General features: G+C 45.6%; 1 protein-coding gene across 1 annotated transcript in view; it reads right to left on the reverse strand.

Moving 5' to 3' along the window:
- LOC135393752 (DNA damage-regulated autophagy modulator protein 1-like) overlaps positions 1 to 11856 on the reverse strand; it is a 41693-nt gene extending 29837 nt beyond the window's left edge. Inside the window, exons 1-2 of the mRNA XM_064623987.1 lie at positions 11735 to 11856; positions 4520 to 4701 (exon numbers count right to left, since the gene is read on the reverse strand). Of these exons, the coding sequence (XP_064480057.1) occupies positions 4520 to 4701 (182 nt within the window). The 5' untranslated portion in view covers positions 11735 to 11856. The remainder of the gene's footprint in view (positions 1 to 4519; positions 4702 to 11734) is intronic.
- Between the last annotated feature and the right edge of the window lie 5084 nt (positions 11857 to 16940).

Here is a 16940-nt window from a genome sequence, read left to right on the forward strand (position 1 = left end):
CCTCGTTGGTATACTCCAGGGGGACGTCATATATTTTTCCCATGTTATTAACGTATGAGGAGGGGATGGTGACAGTAACTGCGACCCCAGCCACTTCACTAAGGGTCATGAGATTAGACACTGCCCCTTCCGTCTGGACGAAGATGCACATGGAGCCATCAGCGTTGACACGATGACGGAGAATTGATTCCTGGGCCGCAGAGCGAATAGTCTTCGCTACCACGTTGGGATTGACCTTCCAAAACGACTTTCCAGAATCAACTGGTTTAAACAATACAGGGATGCCTTGAGGCCTATTCTTCTTGTACGTCACCAGCGTAAAAAGGTCCCCCATATCTTGGTCCAGTGAATCATTACCATTCATTGGATCACTGGTCTGACTTACGTCATACACTGTTGAAGTGACAGAAGTGTCCGTTCGCAAGGGGCGGAGTTCGACCGGTTTCTCCGTACCAGGGAGCGACTACGGCCTCCGGGAACCGCGTCGTGCGTTCCGGGGAGACCGGAACGACAACCGAGGCCATCAGCACCATTCCTGGCCATCGGCCTGAAGGTGAGGGATTATTTCGGGTTTAAGATAGCTAGGTTACCTTAGGGCTAACGAAGTGCAGAACAATCCACGCCCGTGCTGCACAGGTGCGTCACGAGCTTTTTTTCATACTGGGAATCTTGTGCTGCAGTCCACTAGAAGCGCTAAAATGACTGCAAGACGACGAAAACTCAGATTTATAGCCCTATCTGTGTGTTTTCGTCGTCTTCTTGTCATTTTAGCACTTTTAGAAGGGTGCATTTTTGATACTCACTTAGATTTTTTGTCTGGAGTCCAAGTTTGGGTACTTCAGACTTGATGGGAAAGTACTCAGAAAAAAGCACTTTCAGTACAAAGTGAACGATTTGAAATGTACTTAAAGTAAAGTACAAGTACACAGAAATGTACTTAAAGTACTACTTGAGTACTTGGTACTTCAAGTACTGCCCAACACTGTACCAAACACATGTTAACTTTTTTTCTTCGAATCTGGTGGAAATAGCCACGCTACGCTCTACAAAAGAGTTGAGGTCAACGAACAGAGGTCAAATCCTGGACAGTGCGCGCTCGATTCCACTGCTAAGCTGCCGTGTCGCACAGAGTCACGCTCACATACTTATACTGTGGTATTGTAACTTCGGATAGGTTTCCTTGGTGATTGGAGTCCACGGTATGTATCCCGACCATAGGTGGGCATTTTGGTGAAACCTCACTCGCCCTCACCCTCACGGCCCTCACCCTCACGGCCCTCACGGGCACATGCCCTCACTAGCCCTCGCCCTCACGGCCCTCACAGGCACATGCCCTCACTAGCCCTCGCCCTCACGGCCCTCACAGACACATGCCCTCAATCGCCCTCACCCTCACCGCCCTCACGAGCACCTGCCCTCACTCGCCCTCACCCTCACGGCCCTCACAAACACATGCCCTCAATCGCCTTCACCCTCACCGCCCTCACGAGCACAGGCCCTCACTCGCCCTCACCCTCACGGCACGCACAAACGCAAGCCCTGGGGGTCTTACCCTCATAACGTCTCCTGTGAGTACACTCATGAGGTTGTGCCCCTCATGAGACCTCCTGTGAGTGCACTCATGAGGTCTGAGGGGCGCCAGGTCTCTGTGAGTGAAGTCACTGGTGAGGCCTGAGGTATGTGAGGTCAGTATGAGGGCATTCAGAAATGAGGTCAAATGACGCATGATGTGGTTCCAGAGACACAACCACTGGCTGTGTAGACGTTAAAGGGCTGGTGTGCCCGTTTTTAGCAATTTCGTCTACGTCGCGCTGGGAACACAGCGAAGCATCCTGAGCTGACTGATTACTTGGCGATATGGTTCCAGCGACCCAACTACAGGCAGGGTGCACTTTGAAGGGCTGGTGTGCACGTTTTTACAAATTTAGTCTATGTCGCGCTGGGAACACAGGAAAGCGTCCTGAGCTGACTGATTACTTGGCGATATGGTTCCAGTGACCGAACTACCGGCAGGGTGCACTTGAAAGGGCTGGTGTGCCCGTTTTTAGCAATTTCGTCTACGTCGCGCTGGGAACACAGCACATCGTCCTGAGCTGACTGATTAGTTGGCGATATGGTTCCATCGACCCATATACAGGCAGGGTGCACTTTAAAGGGCTGGTGTGCCCGTTTTTAGCAATTTCGTCTATGTCGCGCTGGGAACACAACAAAGCCCAGGACACTTGGCTGTGTTCCCAGCGCAACATAGACGAAATTGGTAAAAACGGGCACACCAGCCCTTTAAAGTGCTCCCTGCCGGTAGTTGGGTGGCTGGAACCATGTCACCAAGTACTCAGTCAGTCAAGACGCTTTGCTCTGTTCTCAGCGCGACATATACGAAACTGCTAAAAACGGGCACACCAGCCCTTTAAAGTACACACTGCGTGTAGGTGGGTCGATGGAACCATATCACCAACTAATCCGTCAGCTCAGGACGCTTTGCTGTGTTTCCAGCGCGACGTAAACGAAATTGCTAAAAACGGGCACATCAGCCCTTTAAAGTGCACACTGCGTGTAGTTAGGTCGCTGGAACCTATTTCCCCAACTAATCCGTCAGTTCAGGGCGCTTGGCTGTGTTCCCAGCGCGACGTAGACGAAATTTCTAAAAACGGGCACACCAGCCCTTTAAAGTACACTCTGCCGGTACCTGGATCACTGAAACCATATCACTAGTGCCTTCATAATTTGTCCACGTCTCGTAAGCGTCATTTAACCTAAACTCATACTGACCTCACACCCCTCAGGCCTCACCAGTGACTTCACTCACACAGACCTGGCGCCCCTCAGACCTCATGAGTGCACTCACAGGAGGTCTCATGAGGGGCAAAACCTCATGAGTGCACTCACAGGGGACTTCGTGAGTGTACGACCTCATGAGTGCACTCACAGGAGACCTTATGAGGGTAAGAACCTCATGAGTGCACTCACGGATGGCCTGATCGCAGGCTTGCCCTCACTCACCCTCACCTCAAAGGCGTGAGGGGCACTCATGAGGGGCACTCATGAGGGCCCTCATGAGTGAGTTCGCCCAGCTATGATCCCGACACTAACGTAATTGTCATATTGGCCTCTGTCAGCTGCCAGAGAGACTACTGCCTGCTAGGATGGCAGAAGAAGACTTTGAGAACCAACAAGAACAAGAAATAAGTAATGATGATGTAGTGGGATGTGTCGCCGCTGGGGCGGCACCCTATGCCATTGCTTGAGGGGGATAAGATGTTGAATGATGATGGATGTTCAGAGTTACTAAAGAACCAGTTATTGATAAAAGTCAAGCAAAGTGTCCGAGCTACATAATAAATATGCTGTCTTTCTACTGCAAAACTGTTTTCTCCCGATTTGCTATTATACAAATGTGGTATTCACGTAAGCGAGATTTATATATTGCATCATGTTTCCAACAAAAGTATAGGGTTTTTTTCGTGAGTTTTTTTTTTTAGTAACGGTAGCGGTACTCCGTTACTTTAAAAAAGAGGTATCGATATCGGTATTTCGATACATTTTACTCAAGTAACGAGTTTCGGTATCGCGATACCATATTTCGGTAACGGGTACAACACTGCTACCACTACAGCGTTGACGAAAACTCTGGTCCTCTTTCCTTCCATTCCCCTACCTAATAACACATACTTATACTTGTTCGTTACAGGACTAAATTCCCTTTTCTTGTGTAGACATCGCCGAAATTTCCTCGCTATGCTTCACACGAGAACATTTAATGCAAGATGTACTCACGCATTTTAAATCAGTCGCCACTGTGACTATGCAGAATACTGCCACCTTGCATTAACAATGATACTTTAGTAATGCGTGACTCGACTGCGTTAGGTTGGATTACTGCGTTTACGAATCGCATTCACGTGCATAATGTGAGTCTTCGAAAGGCTCATCTCATAGTGTATAACAACTCGTGGGTTTCGTTGCGGGAAAACTATTATCATGAGCAATGCCACAGTGCTTATATCAGTGGTCTAATTCTGACCATCTGAGGGTTCTTTAACATGCACTAAAATATCGAAGCAGCCACCGAGCCACGCAACATTGGGACCAGAGAGGGCGCTCTACCAACTGAGCCGGTCAACCCTGCCTTTCTTTATTTTCTTTTTTGCTCTTTGATGCATGTTCGACAAACACCCCTAACACATCCTACCTGCACGCTATACATTGGCAGCGTCATTTAAATACCTTACTTGCCATGTCCTCTAAATATTGTTGGAGTAGCGCTGGTCTGACGCTGAGTGGGTCCCGCATATTCATATTTTTCTCTACTACCATCACCATCTTCATGTGTTGTGTGTCCTATAAAAGTTCCGGTATCACCCACCGTAGTTGGCAGCGAAAAAAATGGCATTTGACACTTCTATATGATAGATTATGCGTAGTGCGAAGAAAAAAATTAAGATGAAAAAATCATGTTGGTGTGTTGGCCCTACTTCTGTGTGCACAATTCTTGAGTACAATAAATCATTCCAACTCTTACCTTATATAGGGCAAGAAAGCTGGCACATCCCCTACGTAGACTGCGATGCAGTATGGGACTAGTATCGCCAAGCATGAGCATGCGAAACCGACGATGGGTACGTAGTGAAGATTGGTGTAAACGCGATCTTTGCTTTGATGCACGGTCGGAGCTGTCTCCTGTGCTTCTTTTTGTAAACACATCTGAAAAGCAGAAGTAAGCAATTTGAAAACTAGTACTCAATCTCTTCAAGTTGGTGAAAAAAAAATGCGTACGAAGATCATTCGGAGGAGAGGAGACGAAGTGGTGCCCTGCAGTGAAACGTGCACAAAACATATCACCTGAAGTAATGTCATTTAATAGACCTCCATATTCCCTCGCCCCCCCTCATTAATGTCAACGCCTCTTTTTTTCTTTTTTGGCAGCATTCCGGTTTAATAAACACATGCACCATAACTAAACGTCAACTGCTAGAAATGCAGATATGAGCAATGATTTACTGCAATGTACACTGCACGTTCGTATACATCATCGTGCCTCTTATTCGTGTGCATTCCAAATCCGGACATTCTGGTTCACTTATATTCCCCTTGTTTAGCGGTACTTTTGTTCTATACGGAACATAGGTGGCGTGGACTTATATTATCATAGAAGTTAGAGTGATAATGATAATATCAGTGTAATATACTGTATGTGAAAAGAGCCTTTAGTTTTGAGATAGCGATTAAGATCAACAGGATAGCGTCCCGTGATCAACTGTCGTTATCACGCTGCAGATATGTAGCTTTCTGTACAACCGTGTTCGCAGATCTTCTTCTACGGATATTACTTACGGACGCGTGTCATCCTTGAGCCGCGGTGCGAGTTCCGTGCCGAATAATGCGAAAGGAAAACCCGTCGAGTTGCAGTACCATACTAAATTCGCCGTTTATATCCGCAGTTCTCATACGCAAGAGGCTGTTTCTGCACAAGTCTTTCCTTTTTTCAATTAAAACGTTTCAATGCGTTTTTCAATTAACCTCGAAAACTGTTATTAATGTTTGGTCCGTTCGATCGATTAATCATTCAATCAACTGAAATATAGTTTGACTTTCAAACAGAAAAAATTATCTATGGGACACCAACAAAGCGCTTCAAGGACGCTGGTTGTTAAAAGTAAAAGTTGTCAGTTGTAAAGCCTAGTTGGAATTTTCTCATCCAAGCCTGCTGTCGACCTACAATGCCCATGAACGATTTAAGGTGTCATCCGTAACCCTTTAAATACCATGCCAATCACGAGGACGGCACCCAGGAGCGGAACAGTCTCTGTTCGAAATATCGGCGGCTCTCGTTCGCTGGATCTTCTACCTTTCCAGCTCTTTCCATATAGGCGTGCAACTGTATTGTAATATGAAGTACATAATAACACACAAACGTCAAACGTAAGATAACAAACATTAGTGTAAGAACTGCGTGGTGCCTTAGCCAACCCAAGACTACAATGGGTTCACAAATGGTACACATTGCCATACCAACATTCGCAGCTACATTATCAGTACCGGGATAGTGCCAATATTGGACCAATATTGTGTGCAGCTTGGGCGAGTACCCATTAATCTCTCGCTCCCCAAACTCTGGTCAGGATAAACTACGGCACTCCATCTATTGCTGCCTCACTTAGACATTTCTTAATAAGTTGGGTCACCTATTATATCGTCCTGTACTGTGTCAGAACGTACAAATTTTGGAACCAATTGCACTGCCAAACGCTGAGTGATTCCCAACTGGATAGCATTTCGTTTACTAATGTCTTGAAGAAATTTTACGGTCTACAGTTCTAAAGAAGACAAGCAAACAAGCGAGAGAGAGAGAGGGAAAAGAATCTCCGATAAACCATGCACTCTAGATTTTTTATTTTCTCCTGCGCGCACTCCAAAGCGTCGAGATGTGCCTCTAGTGTGACAGATATCGAGGGTCTGCTTCCTTTTTTGTTTGTTTAATTTTGTTCACGTTCTAAACGTCGGGAATTCTGGAATGAAAATCAGACGCCAGCCAGCTTTCGACAGTCGTTTGTACGAGTAGTATTCAGTCATGCCGAGGGACAGACAATAAGAAACTACGGCACCCCCCTGGGCCCTGCCCTGAGCCCTGCGCGTATTTTTCCCCGCGCGGCGCTCGGGTGGAGGCTCTTACCAGTGGGCGGAGCATGGCCGGAGGGCTGCGTGCGCGCTTACCCGCTCACATTTTTCAGGCTGGACCGACTTCTTTCGTCATTTTTCAATATGTGCCGACTTCAATCGCAATTTTTTTCCAGCTGCAACAGGCGTGCAGTAGGTGGTTTACATGCAAAGGATAACCATACACAAAAGTACAAGTGAAAATATATTTATTTAAGTCATTAGTGTCAGGAATTATGTTATGACTCTGTGTGAAGGAGAAAAACTTAGCCAAAAATTTTATGCAGAAGAAACACAATACACGTAACAAAAGTTATACTTATTACAGGCGTGATGCAATAGCATTGAATGGATATCATACATCATACACAATATTTTTTATTAGTGATAATCACGCGTTTTCAATTAAGCAGAAGGGATAACACATTTAATCAAAAAAGATTTTTTAATCAATATGATTACAATCAAAATTACAAGTTTTATTATAAAAAGTCTCACATTATTATAGGTGACTAACGTGAGCACCATAGTGGAGTTTTAAATCAAAGTTCTGATAGATGTATGTAACTTCAAGAACAATAGCCGGGCCGACTTCTCTAGCAATTTTTTAATTTTTTTTCCAGCGCGCGGTGGGTGGCGCGTAGGTAAGGGGCTGTCCGGGTCCTTACCAGCAGGCCGACGGGCTCGGTGCGCCCTGGGCCGACTTCTCTGGCGATTTTTCCGCCTGGGCCGACTTCTCTAACGATTTTTTTTGTTTTCAGCGCGCGGTGGGTGACGCGCAGGCGAGGGGCTGTCCGTGTGCTTACCAGCGGGCAGAAGAGCTGAGCGTACACGTATGGTTGTACACCCTGGGCCGAATTCTTTGGCTATTTTTCAGCCTGGGCCGACTTCTTTGGCGATTGTTCAGGTGGCGCGTGGGCACTTTACATGCAAGTAGGGGCGTGCACACTGACAACTCTAGGCTCTAGTGGAACATATCACGTGATAAGATTTTTATGTACTTTCCATTTCAACCGTTAGGTGTAATTTTAACAAATCCGTAATGAATCGTGCGATATAGACTGCTTGTATATGATAATTTGATCTGATTGCTTTCTTGATTAATGCAATGCCCATTGCGATGATTACAATTACATTTGGTCTAGTGTATTTCAATTCTTCGTTAGCAAACCTCAGAAACTCCACCATCAATCCCAGTGGTCCTTCCGATGTTGACGTGCAAATATTTTTATAACTATTGTAGATTCGGCATACAAGTTCTTGCACCTTGAATTCCATAATTTGCACCATATCTCCGAATACGACCATGTCTAGGACGTATTGAAATGCTGTGATAATAGAATTATTTCGCAGCTCTTCTTTTTCGAAGCAGCTTTTTATCATGTCCTCCCATGACCTATGGTAATGAGTACAAAATCCGTCCATCTCTTCAATGTATAGCAAATGTCTGTTCTGTTGTGTAGCGTGCCTGTACACTTAAGTCATATCGGTGCTCATTTTATATATTAAAAATTTATTATGTTATCGTGTTTAGAATGTTATTATTATCCACCTGTCGTGAGAATTATGAAAGTCAATTTACAAAATGATGTGATGAGTAAGAAAAACCCGTGCTTTAAACGCGCTAGAACCCTCAATTCCGAGCTTGAGTTATTGGAGTCAGTTTCTGACTTTTACCACGACCATTGTGGGATCCCCCTACTCCCTGCGGGCGTAACCTTGGCGAAAGTGCATGGGAGCTCACCTTCCCTCTCTCACTCGTTTTTTCTTCTCTTTTCTTTTTTTTTTGTTAGTGGGCTCTGAATGAAAAAGATGTGTTCCCGTATCACCCTGATTGTTCAGAAAGTGTTTGCCTAAATTAATTACTGCTTTGAGTTTGTTTCAGATGATCGCTCGATTGATATTAATAAAAATATTCTACTAGTTGGGGAAAGTGTTTTTAAGTTGTGTGCGTTGATTTTCACTGTAGCAAACTTTTACATGAATTTGCATTTCAGATGAGTTGTTTGTTTGTGGCTTCTGCGTGTAGAAATTACTATTGCAAAGTTATCATAAAATGATGTAATTAAATTTGATTCTCGTTTTCGAATGAGTATTGTTTCTATCATTGAATAAATTTGACTTTCTCTCTTTGCTTCAGATATTCACTCGATTGATATTTTGTGAGTTGAGAATAATGTATGCATAATAGTTGTGTCAGATCTAAAATACATTAAATGCAGCGTTTCTCGTTTTGGTTGAGTATTGTTTGCGCCGATAATATTTCTCGTTTGTTTAGATAATGTTTCTCTAAAACCGGTTTGCACTGACATAAAAGTCTATTCTTAGATTTTTTTTTTCTTTTTTTGCGTGCTATTGTTTGTTGATAGAATTCTTATTGTGTTCTTGAGAATCGAATAATTTCAATGTCTATTTGCGATAGTTGATCAATAAAAACTTTCGCCTCTGTACACCGGTCGTAAGAATATTTCCTTTTGGAGGAAAGAATGTGAAAAAGAGAGAGGGTTTCCCCACTCCATAGATTGACAAAGGATGTGCGGTTTCTTTGCTTTTGGGGTGTATAGAGGGAGAGAGTGACCCCACCGGGCTCAAGTAGCATAGATAGATTGCTTGCTTGTCTGTATGGATGTCAAGGTAATGTTTATAGTGCCTGAGTAGGACGAAAATTGTATATTATTAGGTTATATTGTATTATTATTAAAATTGTATATTGTTAGGTTTTCCAATTATTCATCATTTGTGTACCTCTTGTTTGGATTGTGCATAGTTTTGGCTCTCTATTAGCTGTTGATCGTGTTTCTCATTATTTCCTTGCATGTGTGCTATTCACGTGTTAATAAATTGCATAATTGGGTCGTGGTGGAATATTCAACTTAGCTTTCCATATTCTTTATTACACGTATTGCATTCCTTCTGTTTTCTTTTTTGGATGAAGTTTTCTCTCAACTTAGCTTTCCCAAAGATAGATTATTTCAATCCCAATTTATTAAATTTGTAATGTTTCTTGTTGGATAGTTTGTTTTGATATTATTTTCCTGCATGCGTCTGTTGTTTACACGTTGGCAGATGCGCCGTTTAGAGTGTTTGTCTGCTGTTCAGTGTTAAGTGTGTGCATGTTTCTCGTTTTGATAGACTGTTTTTCAATTATTTATCCTTTGTGTACCTCTTGTTTACGTGTTGGATGGTGCATTGTTTTGGTTCTCTATTAGCTGTTGATCGTGTTTCTTATTATTTCCTTGAGTGTGTGCTATTCACATAATAAGAAATTGATTAATTGTGTCGTGTTGGAATAGTCAACTTAGCTTCCCATATTCTTTATTATGTGTATTGTGTTTCTTCCTTTTCATGTTTCATGGCTGGGTTTTTCGCCTTCACGCAGAGTTACAACATAATTCCTGCCACTATTTGGCTTTACTATCCTTTGCATGTAAACCGCCTACTGCACCCCTGTTGTAGCGGGAAAAATTAGCGATTCAAGTCGGCACAGGCTAAAAAAATGATGAAGGAAGTCGGCCCAGGGGTGATGGTATCATCGCCTGGCTGGGATGACAGTGTGCGAGTGTCCCTAGTTACATGTAAACCACTCACGCGCCGCCTGAAAAAATTGCGAATGAAGTCGGCCCAGGCGGAAAAATTGCCAAAGAAGTCGGCCCAGGTGAAAAAATACAGAATGATAAGGACACGCGCAGCTCTCCGGCTCACTGGTAGGCATTCGGACACCCCCTCACCCGCCTACTTGCATGTAAACCACTCACGCACCACCTGAAAAAAAATGCGAATGAAGTCGGCCCAGGGTGAAAAATCGCCAAAGAAGTCGGCCCAGCGTGTACAACCATAAGTGTACGCCCAGCTCTTCGGCCCGCTGGTAAGCACACGGACAGCCCCTCACCTGCGCGCTACCCACCGCGCGCTGAAAATAAAAATAAAAAATCGTTAGAGATGTCGGTCCAGGCGAAAAAATCGCCAAAGAAGTCTGCCCAGGGCACACCGAGCCCGTCGGCCTGCTGGTAAGCACCCGGACAGCCCCTCACCTGCGCGCCACCCACCGCGCGCTGGAAAAAAATAATAATTGCTAGAGAAGTCGGCCCGGCTATTGTTCTTGGAGTTACATACATCCTATCAGAACTTTGTAATTAAAACTCCACAATGGTGCTCACGTATAATAATGTGAGACTTTTTGTAGTAAAACTTGTAATTTTTTATTGTAATCATATTGATTAAAAATATCTTCTATGATTAAATGTGTTCTCTTCTGCTTAATTGAAAACGCGTGATTACCACAAAAAAAATATTGTGTATGATGTATGATATCCATCCAATGCTATTGCATCATGCCTGTAATAAGTATAACTTTTGTTACGTGTATTGTGTTCCTTCTGCATCAGATTTTTGGCTAAGTTTTTGTCCTGCACACAGAGTCATAACATAATTCCTGACACTAATGACTTTAGTAAATATATTTTCACTTGTACTTTTGTGTATGGTTATCCTTTGCATGTAAACCACCTACTGCACGCCTGTTGCAGCTGGAAAAAAATTGCGACTGAAGTCGTCACATATTGAAAAATGACGAAAGAAGTCGGCCCAGCCTGAAAAATGTTAGCGGGTAAGCGTGCACGCAGCCCTCCGGCCACGCTCCGCCCACTGGTAAGTGTCTCCACCCGAGCGTCGCGCGTGGAAAAATACGCGCAGGGCACAGGGGGGGGGGGGGGGCATAGTTTCTCATTGTCTGTCCCTCGGCATGACTGAATACTACTTGTACGACTTCCGTTCACGAATGCGAGCTCCTTTCACACCTGCCTGCACGCTGTATTGAAATGGCACATCAGGGAGAGCGTAAGAAACGGCATGATCTAGCAGGAACTTTGCACGCGAACTTACAAGTGGTGACGAACATGAATCACGAAAACCCCACGAACAAGAATTCACAATGATCCTGTATAAGGCTCCTCACAAGGGAACCATGCGTCCTTCAGTCATCTCCGCGCATACGAGAAACCACTCTATCTGTGCAACGTCGCTAACGTCCAACTCCAAAACAACAACAGTCAATAACGGTCATAAAACCAAGTGCACTTACTAATTTTTTTCGATATGCCTCTTGTTGGAGAAGATCTAGCCTTATTTTCTTGGAATTCAAGCGCAAAACATTGATCTACGTTTCGACGTTTCGCGTTGTCAGGCGGGAAAACAGAAGGAAGAAACCTGTTTTACTGACCTCCAGCCAGTCTTTTTTGTTGTTGTTGTTTGTGGCGCGCGTAGACTTGGAGAGTGAGAAACGAAAGAAGAAAATATCAAGTTCGCGGTGACGTAGGTTTAGACGTCAGATCCTCTGACGATAGTCAGGACCATTGCCCGCTTATGGTGGCCTTGCACGCGAAGGGTGGTGGTTTTTCAATGCTGTCATCGTAAGAGCTTTAGACCATGGTATTAAACCGAGCGGCAAAAGGAGAAAGGCAACTGAAGACGTAGACCACCACAAAAGTGTGTTTTGCAGAAAGAATGTGCAGTCAGCGGTAATACAGTAGAGCTGCAATACCAGAAAAATTATCTATTCAATAGCCTCAGTCCTCTGTCCTCTTACGTCACAATTTTCGTCCGAATCGCGCTCATAGTTTTCTTTAGAAAATTAAAATAGAATATTGCGGGCAACACTGTGTCGCCACCAACTGCGCATTGCTCCCGAAGTACGACCGCAAAACTACATTGCATGCGCATAACAATGTGTCTTTAAATGGAGACCTCGCAACCAAATGGATTTCAAGTTTCTGGTATTCCCACAATCATTTACACGAACGGAACACAGTTGTGAAATATCACACTTGAAAACGAAGGGGGGAATCATAAAAACGACTTTTGAAATTTGAAAAAGTTTGGCTTCGGCCACGGAGCGTCGATGGAAGTAGTTCTTTCTTGCTCTGGTCGGCCAACGTCACCGTGCATTAGTCATTCCATTCCTGCGCTGTTACCTGACTCTCAGGGAAGCAGCAGACCGCTGTTTCTTTGTTTCTTTCCATCAGTGTCTGAGTATTCTGATCCCGAATCTTCTTCCATTGTTTTGTTTCGGGAACGTAACACAGCGGCTGCGACCGGCGTGGTATACTACCCAAGCAGCACAATGTATTGAAAGTCGAGTGCAATAGGGATGGACGGTATGTGTCTTATCAATGGTCTTTACATTCAGAATTCTGTTCAAGGCCTTCCACCTACCCGTCCACCCCTATTGCACTCGACTTTCAGTACATTGTGCTACTTGGGTCAGTACATTGTGCTGCTTGGGTGCAGAGTGACGTCAACGCGATTGCGAGGCGCGATTGCGCGGCCTTGGGAGGGAAAAATTTCTTCGACCTCCTCTCCATGTTCCTGGTTCTGTTTAATTGCTTTCTTGTTTGAGGCATAATTCGTCACATGAGGAAGAAAGAAAGTTGGTGGCAGGTATACAGTGGATGTTATGCACCAACTACCCCAGCAGCACAATGCACTGAAAGTCGAGTGCAATTGGGGTGGACGGGTAGGTGGAAGGCCTTGAACAGATTCGTGAAGCTAAAGACGTTGATAAGACACATACCGTCCACCCCTATTGCACTCGACTTTCAGTACATTGTGCTGCTTGGGACGATGTGCAGCAATTTTTTCTCCGATCGTTCCAAAGAAGTCGGCTACATGTCGGCTACCTTACGTAGTCATCTTGAGCAGCGAGTCAGTCGTGAACATAGACAAATTGCTTGACAAATTGTGGATTATTTCCCGCCAGACGTTGCTCCGATCCGTTTTATCGCAATTTTACTAGCAAATTAAATATATTTAGCGTTCCCTGTCCCATGTAGAACTTGTTGTGTTGGGTTTGCAAACAACAAGCTGTTAAACTATGCCGTCAACATAACCAGTCAGCATGCTTTACTGTACCTTAAAAGGTGCACTCAAGTGCAAAACTTGCTCCTCGCGGAATGAAATATGCCGTTACCTTGATATCAACAAAAAAGGAACGGGATTAATCAGGTTGCATCATTCGTGATTTATGAGCAAAAGAAAAAAACGCACTTTAAGCTTTCCTTCTCCCTCTCCTTCTCAAGAAGGCCGACAACACGGAGCGATTCCCATTGGTCTCCCTACACGATTTGTCCAATCATCGCAGGAGATCGTTTGAGGAGACCAATCCGAGGCCTCTCCGCATTGCCGCGCTCCTTGAGAGAGAGAGACAACAACAACAACCATAAATGAAGAAGTGATGATGACATGGGATGTTTCCCCGTGGTAGCCACAGGACCCTACCCCACTTCACAGTGGTTAATATGAGAGGATGAAGAATGGTGAGATTGAAGCGACGACAGGTCGGAGTTCTCTTTAGAGCTCTTCGAGGAGTCCAGTGGCTTGCATGAAAGCAAAAAGGGAGCGAAGAGCCCGGCACTGATGCGCAGGGGAGCTCCATGGGCCAAGTACTTTGGACAGGCTGAATGGTCTATGGTCGAGGAGTTCAAGTTGGCGTCGAAGAACCCGGCGTTCACACGTGTACCGCTCACAGTCCTCGATGATACGGGGGATCGTAGCTGGGGTGCGGCAAGCTAGGCACAGCGCCGTGTTACTGTAACCCAGCTTAACACGGAACACAGGGGTGAAGGCGACGTTGAGTCGTAGACGCCGCAAGAGTGTCGTAAAGCTGCGAGGGAAGCCACCTGGCATCCTAAATGATAATGACGGGTCCACTGCAGGGAGGAGCGACCATTGAGTGATGTCATGCAGCCATTGCTGGCGGGCCAAGGGTGACACCAACGCAGACAAGTAGGAGCGCCTATCCCCGTTGGAGAGGATAATGGCCACGGCTCTGGAGATACGGTGGGCCGCAGCAGCCGCCAAATCTGCTTCTTCGTTGCCCTGAATGCCGGTGTGGCCGGGAACCCACTGTAGGGTCACCCGGTGTCCCTGTTCGCCGAGAACCTTGAGCGCCGTCAGGATACTAACAACCACCGGGGCCAACGAGCCGCGGATGCCCATGGTTCCTACACATTGCAGGGCTGATTTTCAGTCAGTGTATATCACCCAGGAGCGGGGAGGGTATTTGGAGACAGACTTTAGAGATAACAAGATGGCATACAGCTCCGCAGAGGTCGACGAAGTGTGATGTGACAGGCGGAACCCACATGATAGTGACACCTCCGGTATGACAAAGGCAGCGGAGGAGCCATCCGACTTAGACGAACCATCTGTGAACACAGCCGTGCGGCCTCTGTACTTTGTATCCATCATTTCCAAAGTAGACTGCTTGAGAACCGAAACGGGGATCTGGCTCTTCGGTCCCAGGAGGCCAGGGATGTGTGTCGAGAGGGATGGGCTCGGCAGTGTCCATGGTGCCACTGAAGGGGTGGTCGGGGCAACAGTGAAGCCAGGGATGTTTCCAGATGTTGCTGTAACACATAGCGAGAGTTTACTGTTCTTCCGCCTACGTAGCTTTTTGAACCAGAGGATGACGCCGGTGGTGAGCGAGCAACCGTAGGTAGTGTCGGATGGTTTCTCTTCGGCGGAGGACATCGATGGGTATTTCCCCGGCGTCGGCGATCACCATCCGTGTCTCAGCGCTGCGCAGGACACCAATGCACGTCCGCAGGCTGTGTGCCAGTGTACACCGAAGCTTGTGTTCAGACGTGGCTGATATACCGTGCAATACGTGCAAGCTGTATAGCAGGGAGCCGCGAACCAGAGTTTTGTGGAGCACAAGAAAATCCCGCTCAGTGCTGCCCCAGCGCACGCCGGCAAAGTGGCGAATCACATTCCCCCAGCGCTGAGCCTTTGAGATGATGAAGTCAATGTGCCTTCGCCACGACAGGTTGCGGTCCAGGATAACACCCAGGAACCTGTGAAACTTGACTTGTATGAGGGGGCAATCCCCAATCCGCAGTTGGAACCTCCTTGAGAGAGAGAGGGAAGGCGTACATTGCGTTTTTTCTATCGATCTTATTCTTTTTAAGTGTTAAAGCTACTGTAAAGCAGTAGACAAGCCGATATGCCGGTGATGTGACTAGAGACTTTGTTGCTTCTAAATATTTTTTTGCAATAAACCTATATCCTCCCCCCCATATGCGAAACCATACGACTGATAACGCCCTATAAATATTTTTAATTTGCCATGAAAGATGCGGCTTAGTGGAGGTGCGACGCCTGGTGTCAAACAACCCCAAGTACAGCGGGCAACACTGAAAATTGGTATTACACACTATTACATCGGAACTTCGTTATTTTAGTAACCATATTATTAGTTTTCCTGTTTACCTATGCATTCTGAAACCCCTGTTAACAGTTTAACCTGTTAACCCTTGTTTTGCAAAGTAACCCAGCGCTGGCCGCTGTTCAATGGAGGCTCTCCCTACTTCTCTGCTGCGCCTGCGCGCTCCTTCTGTTCGTGGCCTCTTTCGAACGAACAAACCCTCTGTGAACCTCTGTGAATAAACAAGTCCCAACGTTGTCTGGCTTCTTGAACGTCTGACACACTTTTTTCAACGGCTGGGCATTTCATTTCAGTTCGCTTATCCGTTTATCCTCAGATGTGGATCGTTGTGTGGATTACAGGGGCGGATTTTATGGTGGATTGTGGTGGATTGTTATGTCGGTCCCAGTGTTATACGCATGCAATGTGGTTGCCGCCGTATGTGTCAGGAGTACGGATTTATTTCGAATACCTAGTACAGTGTTGCCCGTAATCTTTAATTGTAATTTTCTAATTAATTGCACCGTCGATTGGAATGAAACTTGCGCAGTTTTTGTCCTGGTGTCTTAGACTATCGAATAGTCACACTAATCGACATTTGATCGATGCTGCTTTACAGTACCTTCAAGAGAGGTCAGCCAATATCAATCATAAATCGCGAACGACACAACCAATGAATCCTATTCCTTTTGAATTGATGTCAAGGTAACGACATCTTTTATTCCGCGATGAGAAAATTTTTGCAGTTTAGTTCACCTTTAAAGAAGGGCTCCATAGCGGTACAAGTCGTTTTCGACACCCGCTAATGTGCAGTGATCCGCTGGATGTTGGCGGTTGTTAGTTTCTCTATCGACACTGACATGTAAGGTACCGGTGGTAACGAGCGATCAGACACATAAGTACGGGAGACAATCAACGTTGTTGTTTATTGCATTATCATCATCATCATCATTACAATAAAAGCCTCGTTTACATGAATTCGACAGGAGCGGGTTGAGTTGGGTTGTCGGGTTTGACTCGCTCAACGCTGTCGGGTCGTGTTGACCCCGTGTCGTGTCGAGTCGCGTCGCCAGCAGGGGTTAGGTTG

This window comes from Ornithodoros turicata, chromosome 5, assembly GCF_037126465.1.
Source record: "Ornithodoros turicata isolate Travis chromosome 5, ASM3712646v1, whole genome shotgun sequence".
Lineage (NCBI taxonomy): Eukaryota > Metazoa > Arthropoda > Arachnida > Ixodida > Argasidae > Ornithodoros > Ornithodoros turicata.